General features: G+C 39.7%; 1 protein-coding gene across 1 annotated transcript; it reads right to left on the bottom strand.

Annotated features, from left to right (window-relative positions):
• Positions 1 to 667: 667 nt before the first annotated feature.
• On the bottom strand, positions 668 to 12,811 carry LOC125179445. Its single transcript, XM_047885312.1, has 2 exons — positions 12,696 to 12,811; positions 668 to 12,056 (listed from the first exon to the last, which is right to left on the bottom strand). Exons 1-2 carry the CDS (start codon positions 12,708 to 12,710, stop codon positions 1,875 to 1,877), a joined length of 10,197 nt encoding a protein of 3,398 aa, XP_047741268.1. The 5' UTR covers positions 12,711 to 12,811; the 3' UTR covers positions 668 to 1,874.
• Between the last annotated feature and the right edge of the window lie 1,291 nt (positions 12,812 to 14,102).

Raw genomic sequence — 14,102 nt, 5'->3', positions numbered from 1 at the left:
ATATTCTGATACACTCAATATTTAATTCAATATCTTATGTATGATAATATTCGTATCCAAGATTTTTACTGGTCTAATTTAGGGACTATAAAAGAAGAGCAAAAAACTTTCTCGTTTGCCTCAACATGTCCATGAACCGCACTTTTAAAGTCTCGCTTACGTACATGTAGCTCACGTAGTAGACACGTAGCGACCGATTTCTCGACGACCGAGACGTACACGTAGCGACCGATTTCTCGACTGTGATTGGTGGTTTCGTTCATCTTAAGAAGACGTAGTGATTGGCTAACGGGGTTACGAACTTTTTGATAGAACTATTTTTTATAGTACGGCCAAAAATTAGTCGGCAGCGGAAGGCTGAGTTACGTCGCGTCAAAATACACGGGGAATCTCAATGCTTGATGCAAGAGTTCAAATAAAATGAATTGAATTTCACTAAAATCTTTCAAGATACGCGTGAATTCTCAATACCTGGTGTACCGAGTTCAAACAAAGGGAAGTGAATTTTACTAATATATTAGAAAATGGTGAGTGAATCTCAGGGTACAAACCAAATAATAGAGAAACTAGAATTTGTTCGTAAAAATTTCAGCTGAAGGTACGTCCACGGTCATTGTTGCGATCCAGACGAAGGAATCAAAGTATAAAAGGAGAAAAATACACTGAATCAGAAAGCTCATATACTGTACACCTACGTATTTATATTATTTACATTAAAAGAACTCGCGAAAGTAGATAGAAACAAAACCATAACTTATGGATCGTAGTCTAAAAGACGCACATTAAACTCGGGCACATTGATTCCTTTGTGAAATTTTTAATTTCAAATCGAAACTTCCAACTTGCCGTCTTAAACACAACGGCTTTTAAACTTGTTAATGACATCGGTCAATCATTGGAGGGCGCTCAGGTGCTTTCATTAGTATAACACACACTCGTGTCTAGCAAAATAAAAAGACTCCATTAGAATAACTGTTACTGTAAGATATTTATTATACATTTGTGAGCGTGAGGCACCAGAGGATGTACTTACTACTTACAAGACAAACGACAGTCTGTACAAATCACAGTCGCTGACTGATTGGATCAGAGCAATCGCTATGTTCACCCACATCAACAGACTTGCTATCCAGTTAAACAAAATTTACAAATACTTCGAGATTTCACCAGTTGGTCAAGCGACGGAAACGGTCTTCATTCAAATCACAGGTTTGTTCACCATACCCGGTATTAAAATCATAGTAGTTAAATTTCGAATAGGACTTCCACTTAGATTAACCCCAACTGATTAAAAAATTCCATATGTTAACTTATGCTAAGTTATTTCACTCAGATCAAAGGCTTCACATAAAAAAACGTGTTAAATAATAGTCATAATGAAAGCTGAGCTTGACACAACAATACAAGGCGTGGTAAGTTTCCATCGTCAGAGCGTTCATGTCTGTAGTTACAATGAAATCAACAAGAAGCCTGGTCTTAATAAAGTTAAAAAATAAACATATTTCAATACAATGAAACGCAATAATGCAGCACAACAGCATCGCATAAATGTAGTAAAAGAAAAACCGTATGACGAAAGTTGCGAAGAAGGCATGATCAATATGCAAAAGATTACAAAAAGAAGTTTGGTTACCTAAAAAATTGTCCAATTTTCCAGCATACAACCATACTAATCCAGTTCAAAAACTAAATGACTTACTAGGTTCAGTTTACAGGCTCCAAACTGGATTGTAGAAATATAATAAAAACCGAAGATGTACTCATATCAGAAGGAATGATAGCGACAAGCTTTCGATGACAGAAATCTTGTCCGTGAGAGGAGAAATGTCGCATACGTTAATGACCTCTTCTGCTACGGCCAATCAATACTAAAACTATAAGTCCAAAGAAAGCATGACTTCATCTTCATCCCAGTCATATATTTGGTCCACAGGCATTGGGTAAGGTCGAGATTGCTGATTCCACTTCTTCATGTTTGAAAGAGTAATAATGTGACGCAGCGTCTGAGCACGAGCCCCTGAGTAAGGTTCCAAGGAATCAAACCCTACAAAGTTAGCGGGACCAGAAGGCATTTCTCCCGCAATAACTGCCAAACGACTACATCGAGATTCGTACCAACTCTTCAAGTTGTGCACAGGAATGGATGCACCGTAAGCAGGCGACATCGGGCGAGGATATTTGTGCACAGGTTCAAGCTCAGATTTCTCGGGGACTCGACGAGAACGTTTTCTTGGCTTCTTTTTACCAGTATTTGTTATCGGGATCGTAGCTTCTACAAGCGGAATGTTAGATGAAACGGCGGGACTTTCTGCATCAACACAGGCAGTATTCGGGAGCAGAAATGAGCGGATATCAGGCTGAGGTCGGGATATCTTGACAGGTTTTACAGAAACCGGAGTATCACTGACCACCTCTTTTTTCGTTGGCTGAAAGAAATTACGGATGTCACTTGGAGAAAACGCGCTCGCGTTCGTTGATGAGGTCGAAATAGGAGTCTGTGCAGTGAGTACGCTGGAATTTACAATACCGCATTGCTGATCCGAAATTAAAATTTGAGCCTTCAACTTGGCATCACGAGAATGCCAAGCTCGGTCTTCCGACGTCGGGACAGCATCAGCCACAGGCCGTCTCTCAATTGGAGTGGAATGGAGCTGTCCAACTTTCGTAGAGTCTTCTTCGTTCAGAGATAAATCCTGATTTATTCGGCTCTTTTTAGCATGGAATGTATCAGGAGACTCTTTTTCGTTATAATTTGTACTATCCTGAGTAGATGAATTTCTTTTTACCTCAGAGTGAGGCGACGTAGAGAAGGTGATGGCCGCGTCATGAAGGGTGCCGCTAGCAGGCACAGTCGAGTTAGTAATGCCATCCTGCAAATCGTGGATGAGAACAGCTGCTCGGACCTTAGCATCTCGTCCTATCCACGGTCTCGGTGATAATATGGCTTTTTCAACTGAGGTGCATGTCATGCTTTCTTCTCTTTCTTCAGTTACTACCGGAGATCTTTCAGATGTCTCTATTTCACCATCATCCGTTTTCAAATTTCGTTGTCCAGTGGCATTAGGTTCTTCATCTGACTCGGAGCCAATTCTTCCACGTATTTTAAATAAATCTTTGTCGCTTTTGCTGTGCTGTTTCTTGGCGTTAGGAGACGGGATGCAAGAACTACTTAAAGGTTGCGAATGAGATTTTTTACTATCTAACACGTCAGCGGAGGATGCGTTGTTATTGACAAGTAAATCAACTACAGGCAAGAGTGAATCATTTTCAGCAACCGCTTGCAAATCATCGTTGCTCACTACCAGATCTTCGGCAGCTGATGAAGTAGTTTCAGAAAAATCAGCTGAATCAATAGTACATGGTTCTGGATACAATGGAGTTCTGCAAGGTAAAGGGGAATCTGAAGCACTCGTGATAAGAACATTACTTGATTGCGGGACCTCAGTGAATGGACAGTCAAAGTTTGATTCCGGATAATTCTTCGAGTCTTCGATAAGAGTATCGAAAATACGGCTTGATGCTGAACCGCGATCAGGTGATGCGCTGATGGGGCTCATCATTTCTGAAGTCATCCCAATAAGATTAATTTTCATCTTGATTCCATGATTTTCATGTCTGTTTTCGACGTTGTGTGATGATGAATGATGTCGGTGTTTTTCTTTTTTCTTCTTCTTTGACTTATACTTTTTCTCTTTTCGTTTTTTAGACTTTTTCACTCCACGAAATTGGGATTCTGTATCACTGATGCAGCCCAAATCGTCTTCGTTAGCAAAGAACGGTAGCACGGCAGGAGCGGCCGTCGGAGAGCAGGGCAATGGCGAGGTCCTATTAGAGAGCAAGGCGTTTTCGTCCGGTAAATTGGCCATGCTTCTAGGGGAGAAATCGTTACTTCTTATGGAGTCAACAGAAAACTCTAGAGGAACTGAGCCATCGTCGAACGAGACAGCTAGCTTTATTTTACTGCTTTTTGGAGTGAGAATATCAGACGGCACTGGACTATACTTAGATACATCGGGTGATTTCTGACGCTTTAGTGAGCTGCGTGTTTTAGCAGCAACGGACGCAGAACCGGATGGCGAGGGAGAAGTAAAACGCAAGGACAGACTATGCTCTGAATTGTTGGCCGCGTCCGGAGATTTTACGGGTACTTTTCCAGTCAATGTTGAGGTATTGAAGCAGAGTCTAGATTCGTCTTCCGAAGTTTCAGCCGCAGAGTCACTTGTCACTGCATTTCCTGATGCGAGTTTATCAGATTTCAATGAATAACGATGAAGTCTCCCCGCTTGATTCAATGAAAAGCTCTCAGTAGAAGAACTTCGTGACTTTTTCCTTCGCCGATTATTGTTATTAGAGACTTTATTAGCTTTTGGAGATGCCCCTTCTGGCCAAAGACCAAAAATATCATTATCAGAGAGGGTTGAATAAGCTAGTTTGGAATACAGTCTATTTGGTGAACCCTCGGTCTCGTCAAAACACTGAAGTCTCTTACGACACGGGGGAGAAATGAAGGTAGGACGTGGGCGCACATCATGGACTGGTGTCTGCAACACATTCTCCTTAATTGAAACATCATCAGCTAATTTTGATCTAATTTGGCCATAACGTTGTTTCTTTGAATGTTTATCAGATTTAAGTTCGAGTGAATCATGAGGCCCAGCCTCAGAAGTGCTTTCAAGGAACGTCTTCTCATTAGATGCGTTGGCGGTATTACATGAAGAATCCTGACCAATAACCAAGCCAGATCTCTTGGATGATTGTTTCGAAAGGCCACTGATATTTCTAAGTCGTCCTTCGTTCGATTCATTTCCATCGGAACTATCAAAACGAGTAGGACTTTGAAGAGTATCCGTGAATTCCAGGGTATTCAAAAATTCGTCACTGTCCTCATCTAAGAATGACCATTTCAAGTTTTGGTTTTTCCCAGCAGGTTTTGAAACAGCAGAAGAATCCGTAGCATTGATCACGGAACGAGTTTCACAATCGGTCTCACTACTCATTGGTACACCAATGACTTCATGTTCACTTACGCGTTGTGAGATTTCTTGGTATTCAACTTCACACACTTCGGTGAAATAATTCTGATGATTATTTCTGCGACGAGAAGATAAAGGAGAAGAGACAGAATTAGTATCTGCTATGTGTTCATTTTCGTTTTCATTTGCTTGCAGGACCATTTCATCAGCGGACACAGTGATAGATGACTCGGCATCATACGTTAAAATTGGCCCATACTGATTGTTTTGACTGTCGTCCCAGTTCTCCACTTCGCAAGGAGAATGGATGGTAGATGAGACCAGCTGCTGCAGCAAGTCTGCATCGCCCTTTGCGAACGGAGATCTTATTTTTTGTCCAGAATGTTCCACAGGAATCTTGACAGGAGATAGTCCGGTCATGTCTAAGTTTGAAGATTTATTATGGGATTCGACATAAACTGGACATTTAACAGACTGAGGCAGGGGGCTTGAAGAACTTAAAGGCTGCTGTAAATTTCCAGAGAGAACTTGCAATTTTTCATCCTTCTTACGTCTTGACGGTTTCACAGGACGAACTCTGGGGCTCTCGGACTCTGTCTTTCCACTGGATTGTTTTTCAACGAGGTAATTTTTAACCGTAGCAAAATCCGTTTTATCTACTCTATTTGGCTCACAAGATTTGACCGATTTGGAGAGGATCTCTGATAACAGCTCAGCAACTCTATTGTGGCTCGAAGATACTTGATTGCTTGACGTGTTGTTGGATTCTTTAAGAATATTGCCCGCCATGTTTGATGAATTACGCTTAATGGCATTTGCTTCCATTCTCGTCATTTTCATAACAACAACTGGTTTCGGAATGAAATGCATGATATCTTTTACATTCGGAAACACATTGTGGTGATGACTAACGTAGATAACATTATTATTTTCCGTCAAGTAGCTCATAGGTTTTTTCTCAGGTTCGAGCGACACGTCACTCACAAAAATGGAGCCCATGGTGGCAAATACTTTGAGTTTGGGGTTCTTTGGATCCATTAGAAGAACTGCTAGGTCATCGGTTGCGAACGAAAACAATTGCAGTTCCACTAGTGGAGCATTCTCTCTCTCGGCATCATAAGATGAATCTGAGTATTCATCAACAGAATTATAACTGTCGTCCGTTGAATAATCACTGTTTTCATCATCACTAGAGGATGACGAATGATCTTCTGGATCCTTTCCTTTTACTTTCGACGAATTGGGCTTTTCAGGGAAGCTTTTGCGGCTACTGCGCAAGCTGGACTTGGTTTTAATCTGAGCTCTTGTGTTTTCTGTGTGGCCGATAAACGAATCGTCAGATAAAGGATTAAAAGCACGAGCTTTTTTAGAATAAGGTTTGTAATTATCACGATCATCAAAGCTATCAATTGTCCCAGATGTTTTTTTAGATTTTTTCTTCTTGTAACCCGGCTTTTGATGATGGCTTGTCTCATCATCAGATGAAGAGGAAGATGGTGAATAAGAGGTGACAGTGCTGGCCGGATTATCCTCACAGTTATTCTCAGAGTCGTTGTCAAGATCATCCTGGGAGAACAAGGTCACACTCTTCTTATTTTTAGTCTTGTTAACAGATTGGGATTTCTTAATCAGGATGCTTTTCAAAACGGGTTTTTTACTTGTATTTTCAGTTGCACGATTCTCAGTATCATCACTCAGATAATTGTTGTCAGACACGGAAATTCTGGGCCCGAGATCCACGAATGGTTTTTGCTTTGAACTGAAATTCTTTCTTGCTGATAAATCTGATTTGTTTTGTGTAGTTTCTGTACTCAATTTCACAGGGACACTTTGTTTCTTTAGTTTTATAACCATTGTCTGAATTTCTAATTTTGATGTGGAATTGCTGGAATCGTTGTGAATGTTTTGCAAGTGAATGGCCATCATTGAGTCGCGGATCCAAGCAGGGCAACGTTTACATTTATTATAGCCTTGAGACTGCAACTTCTCTGAATGTTCAGCGTCACCTTCCATAGCTTTCTTGACCATGTGTCGTTGAAGGTCGAACGCATTTTCAAAATTAATTTCACAACAGCTGAAAGTTTTCCTATCTTCTTTCTTTCTTTTCTTGGTATTAGTAGGAATACTGTCATCTAGCGGTCTTTTTTTCCGTACTGTGGCGGATTTTTGACTTGCGGACTTTGAGTTAATTCCATCAGCAACTGCTGACGTCGTTTGTTCTTGATCGGGAGCCACTTTGTCAGCAGTAGTAGCTTCACTAATTTCTTGTTGAGACGCGTCTTTTGCTTTCTTCGTATCATGCATTTCCAGTACTGGTTTGTCAACAAGCAGCTTACTCATGTTGAAGAGGTCTAAGCTTCCAGATTCTAAGCTCTCAATTAGTTTCTGAGAAGCTTTCGGTTGACGCTTCTTACGTCCTTGTTTTGCTGTCTCATCCTCACGGTTGTCCTGCAAGTTCGAAATGCTACTATCTGCTTCTGCAACCGACTTACTCGCATCACCTCCTTCAGAGTTGGTACCAACATTTTTGGTAATTGGAGGAATTGTTGGAGTTTTGCTGACAATTTTACTGGTGGAGAGAACAACATCACACGACAAGGTTTCATTAGGACAACTCAGATCACCCAATTCACCAGTTTCTGAAATCGTATTTGACGACTTTAAAATCGTTCCGGCATGGGCAGAATCATCTTTGGCCACTAGATTCTTGACTTCAACTGCGTCCTCCTGAAGTTCAGCAGGTTGAGATTCAGATGCCTTTACTTTTCTCAGAGGATATCTCATGACTTTTCCATCTCCAAGATATGCAGTCTCGAGCACATCACGCCTTTCAAGATTGACGACTTTCACGAGTTGATTTCGTGCCGTACGATTCTTCATTTTTACTGCCTTTCTATCATCGGTTACAATCACGGGCAAACGATAGGGAGGAGGATGGACAATCAGACACTCTGTTCTTGATGGTATTCGGTATTTGGTACGGGGGTCTTTAGACCGCTTATGTGCCAAATATGATGATGAAACTCTCATCTGTTTTGTATTAGGCGCCATTTTCGTTGAGGTAGGTTTAGTTTCAACTGAAGGATGTTCAATTAATTCAGCACTATCAAGTGCATCATTGAATGATAATTTAGCTTTACTTGAAATCTTGGCGGTTTCACTTCTCTTCGGTTCAATAATACGCCCTCTTAGCACTCGAGCACATGCTTCATCATCATTATCCTCGTTTAGTTCAGAAGCAATTCCAGAGGCATCGCAATTGGAAATTATATTGCTCTCACTAGAAGTACATGCCAAATCAGTATTAGAGTCCTCAATTTTGGGAATTGCTGCTCTGCGCTCAAGAGAAGCACTAGCTAACTCGGCATCCAAGTCCTCAATTCTCTGCAACCCATCATCTTGTATAACCTGGGTATCCTTTGATGCGTCAGTAGTATTCAAGGGAACAGAACTCGCCTCACAACCGGCAGCATTTTCTGATGTAATACTAAATGCCACAACAGTATCAGGAGATCCATCAAGTTTCTCACTAGCTTCATTTTCATTTCTTGATTTTTCTTCACAGGTAGAAAGTTCCCCTCGATCGCATTCATCTGTAGTTTGCACATCAGCAAGGCGAGTAACTACTAAATCTTTACTTGTTTCTTGCCTCGAGTTATTCTTCAACAGACTACCTGGAAGAACATGGGGAGCTGCAGTAAATGTTTGCAGGCTATTGCGTCGGCTTCTGAGAGATGATCTCCGGAGGTTCTTCTCTGGGGAGGAAGTCTCGATGGAATTCCTTCGCTTTTTTGTAGTTTTCTTGACTCCTCTGAGCTCTATGGGCGGGGCACTATTTTCTCGGTGAAAACCGTTTCCTTCAGCGGTATGGCTGCTAATCAGTTCCTGATGTTGAAGGCAAGGAATCACTTGATCACTTTTTTTGCTGTTGTCAGGTATGGTTTTAGCATCTACATCAACAACCAGCGAATCTGTTTTTTTCTCTTCCATTTCATTACTTGGTTGAACAGACGAGGTTAGAGATTTGCCGAGTTCTGAACTACATGCGAGATTCAAGGATGAACTACCCTGCATTTTTTCACTTGGATGATGATTACCAAGACTTGAATTCTCATCTTTATTTTCATGGCTAATCTCAACCTTCTGCAGTTTCTCACTAGTACCGGTATCATCTGCAGACATGCACACCAGCCGTTCACGATCCCTGTTGACACCGGAAACATGGCCGCAATTGGTGTCAGTAACTGAAGCTCTAGAGTCAAATGGTACTTGATCAAGTGATAAATCATTATTACTTGAACTGTTATCATCACATGCCTGGTCATAAAACAAAGCAGGCCCAATGCCTGCCACTTCTGCTTCCTGAGTCGTAATTCTTCGGCCTGGGCTGGAAGGAACATCAATAACCTTTCTGTCTAATGGCATTTCAGGAGAATCTGCTTTAGCGGCTGTCTCGGGAAACGATTTAGATGATAATGGACTAGTGGGTTCATTGTCGGCGCTAAGAGATGGACGAGGATCGATATCCAGGCTGGTATTTGGTATCCTATGCATAGCATCAGAGGGAAGAACTTCAAGCAAAGTTTCTACAGATGCCTTCTGTAATGGAGATGGAGACAAACCCAATTTGGAAGCTGGCGCAGAATCTTCCAAAGAAGGCTTACATTCCAACAATTTATTGGATACACTAACAAGAGGCTCTGAAGATGATGTTGCAACAGAAATGTTAGATGCTATAGAACTGCTCTTCAGAGGGGATTTTTGTGGACTTTCTCCTAGTAGAGCCTCAACTGCAGCCTTGGCTTTCTCACTTTTATTAAAGGAACTTCGGTCAAGTTGCAGGCGTTTTCTTGATGATGGACGCTCGACATCGTTTTCAACATTAGGGCTAACATATGAGCTCTTAGATAATTCGCTGCCTTCAGCCTTGCTGGTGGAGCTTGAGGCTGCAACATGTGGTGTGTCATCAGCAGAGTCCCGGTCGTTTGATCTTTCTAAAATGTCTGTACTGTGATTTACATTTAAGACACTGTTATGAACGTCAATAGGAACTGGTTTTTCAGAAGCATCAAGAGATTCACTACCTGGTGCAAGGTTGACATCTATCAATTTTTCTGTAAATTTTTCACAATTATCCCAAGATTCCTTGGCTTTCACTGCTTGGTTGTTTATTTTAATATCTTCAGAATTATCCTTTTCAGAAATAACAACTGATTCGTCAGTTGATCCGCTCATACAAGGTGGTATACGTTTATCATATGAAGACTCAGATAGTTCACTATGATCAGTTAATTTTTTTTGTTGGACTGAAAGTGAATGAGAACGCAGACATCTCATTTTCTTAGTGCTGTCTAGCAAATTTGGCACGCTATCTTCGATGACGCCCACAACAAAGCTTTCACCTGATGCCACTGAACGTCTAGTCCTGATGTCTCTATTTTCGGTATGAACAGATTGGGGTTTGTGTTTCTTAACCTGTCTTCTATCATCTTCACCAAGATTAGTATTTTCTACACTGCCCTTCACTTCAAACTGATTATTTGAATTCAAAGCTACAGATTCTTTGTTCAATTCCGCTGTACTAAGACTAGATTCAACACTCTCATCCACATTATTTACAGCATAGCCATCAACACCTCTGTTCCTATGATGCTTGCGGTGGTTGTTCCTTCTGCAATTAGGTGCTTCTGTCAGCTTCTCGTTTGTCTCTTGCAATAAACTATTGTTTGACTTCTCATCAAATTTTTCAAAATCAACACACGGTCCATTCTTTGCTAAATCAGAGCTATAATTTCTTTCCTCATTCACTCGTGAACAATTCAGATGAACACTTTCAACAGGAGGAGAATGGCTACGTCTCGCATTTTCATTAAAAAATGGTTTCTTGTCTTGATTTGAGCTAGCACTGGGCAAATTCCGAGAATTTTTACAGGTTTCTTTGGCGTTTCGTGATTTTCTTCGTTTCTTTTCGGGATTTTTATTATTACCAGTTAATTGGGCTTCATTCTTAGTACAACCCTTGACAGAATCAGCTTTTTCTAAACTTTGGTTTTTGAGGTCCGAATTGGAGTGGTCACTTGAAATTCCTACACCAATGCACTCAGAACTAAGATTTAAGTTTCTTGCATCACTGCCGTTATTTTCACTTGATACAGATTTCCTGGTATGCATTTGAAGATTTGAATGAGATCTATTCATTCGTTCTGTAGCAGGGAGTAAAGACTTGCTCTGGGTTTGCAGATTCTTCTTAGAAGATTGATTTTCCTTGACCAATGATTTAGTTGTGACTTCAAATGAATTAGTACATGATTTAACTTCATCTCCAGAGTGATGAGAAGATGTAGAAGAACAATGGTTCTTTTTCTGTAGATGAGCGGGCCTCATAAAGCCACATTTCTTTTTATTTTTCTTCTGGGACTGGGTCGGAGAGGCTGATTCCTTTTCGTCAGACAGTGTGGGCAAAGACTTGTGAGATTTTTCAATGAAATCTTCATGGAAATTATTATCATTCTGAACATTCAAATTTTTATCACACCAATAGTTTATATTCTCTTCACCTTCACGGTCAGAGTAATGTTTTGAATCCTTGGAGTGCTTGAAGGGATATTTTTTTGATTTAGTATTCTTAGACAAACGGTCAGACCGAGACTCAAAGTCACTTGATTTTACCTTAGAAGAAAGCTTTTCTTGCAATTCTTGATCAATAGGAGGATGTAATTTGGTTTTCTTAGAACTAACTGTGGTATTTCCTCCAACTCTAATGAAGTTCCCTATGGATTTTGAACCTGTTTTCTTAGGGATAGGAGAAGACGATCTCCTACAATTTTTAGCATTAGATGCACAATTAAGAAGTTCAGGCTTTGTTGTAGGTGTAATTGTGCTATTTGGTTTAGTATCCAAATTCTGAGAAGCGGCATTATGGTGGTGATGAGGAGGTGCAATGCTGGTTGATTGACGCTTGGACAAGGCAGGCATGTAGGGCTCCAGGGTCTCTGGCTGAGTGCTGCTGCTCGGCTGGAGTAACCCCACATCTCTTCTCTTGCCTTTCTTTGCTATTCCACGCCACTTCCGGCCACTTGCTTCCTGAAAAAAAATTACTTGTTAGTCAAGCACCAAATTTAATTCTTCCCAGGATAAAAAACAAGTTCTGAAACAAAGCTTGATGTTGTAATAATGATGCTGAACTTACGACATGATAAATAAAAAAACTGTCAAAATGAAGTAACCAGAAAAATGATGTAACCACTTGCCAAACTTTTTTCACTTTCAAGTGATACAAGCATGGCACCAAACAAAACTTCCCAGTATGACACGTCATTTCTCTCATGTACAGAAATTATCTGTGCTACACAACATAATCATAAACAACCACTCAAACTAACAGGTCCTAGTCAGTTGATTTCCTAACATTCTGCTCACTAAACAGAGCCCATAATGTAATTTACACAAGACACTTGAGCTCTTCATAAAATCAGCAATATTGCTTTCAACACACACCAAGATATTTGTGTGAAATACACATTAAATGTCTCCATATCTTTATCTATAAGAAAATATAGCCATCACTACTACAAATGCGGCTTGGTTGTTAGTATTATCAGCAGAAAAGAAAGCCAGCAGCCTGAACTTATACATTGATATCCACTTCCCAGTATATTTATAATATTCCAGATGAGCCATACCAGTCAGGTCATCCACAAAAGATAAGGCCCTAAGACTCACCTTACTCAAATCCATTTAACTGCAAAGAGATGCCTCAATTTGACCACACTTAGTATAGAAATCATTTGGATTTACCACCCACAGATGGTGTGGGCATATGTAATGAAATATTTTGTTTGGCCTGCAATAAAAAAAAGGTAAAGCATTTAAATAACAAAAGCTACTTTGCAATCTACTGCAAATCTTATATTCAATTGTAAATAATTTCTGTAGTAAGAAAAAACTATATTCATTGTCTATATTTTGAATACAAGAGGTATATACATAAGAGGTAACAAGGGATGGGCGGGGTAAATCAGGACAGTCCCACATTTTGTAGATATGTTGTACCAGCTTAACTAATCAAAATATTGCAGAACTAAAAATAGTGGTGTAAAGTTCAACATTTTAACTACCTATCTATGTAACCTAAAGCAAGTTAAGAAATTGTACATTTACTACTTTTAAAAAATCCCTGAAAGTGTGAAAAGTGCAATTTTGGAAAAGTACATCTGCTAAGGTCTGCAAAAATATATATATATATTTGCAATATTAAAACATTTTACTCACATAAAAGTGGCACACAGGTGTTGGCTTAAAAACACGATTTACGGAATTCGATTATCTTGTTAAAAAAATGGCAGCCATTTATGCGAGACAGGATAATAAGGGACACCCCTAAAAATGCATTTACAGTAGAACCTCAGTTAGCAAAGGCTCCATTTATTGAGAAAATCAATGACAACCAAAAATTTTCATTACATTTATCTCCCTCAGTAAAAAAATTTCACTCAACAAAAAATTTATGCATTGGTCATTGCAAAATTGTGCATAGAATGTCATAGATAGAATTGTGCACCAGGCAACATAGAATGAAAAGTAAATAGCCTAAAATATGATTTATTTTTTCTCCAAAAAATATAATGGTTGTCACTAAAATATTCTTTCCTGTTTCTGGTATGTTTTTTTATATTTTTTTGTTAAAAAAATTACAAGCGATCCTGTAAGCTTACAGATAAAAAAGAAAAGCTATATGGCTGCTGATATGAAGCTTGCAGTGGACAAGGTCATTGTAAATGCACAATGGCATGTCCATGGATAAGGTAATATCACATCAATAATATGATAATGTATGGAAATGTCAATATCATGTATCAATAAAGAAAAAACTAGTAAAAATCACAGAAAATGTCATTCATTTTACATCTGCATCCTCTACAAAGGAAGAGGAGGACTTCAAACCAGTGTTAGTAATGGATGAGCACACTCTTCATGCTTCAAACGTTTTAAAATTAAGTTTCATTTAAAGTGTCCTGGATTACCCCATTCCCAGGGTTAATTTGGGATGCTTTTATTTTGCATCTGGGATCTTACAAACAGCATACAGAATTTTTTTTAATATGCCATTGGAAAGCCCTCACAAAGAGC

This window comes from Hyalella azteca, unplaced genomic scaffold (assembly GCF_000764305.2).
Source record: "Hyalella azteca isolate HAZT.00-mixed unplaced genomic scaffold, Hazt_2.0.2 contig17509, whole genome shotgun sequence".
NCBI lineage: Eukaryota > Metazoa > Arthropoda > Malacostraca > Amphipoda > Hyalellidae > Hyalella > Hyalella azteca.
The sequence above is the reverse complement of the archived record's forward strand: the minus strand, read 5'-3'. Positions and strand labels throughout refer to the sequence as shown.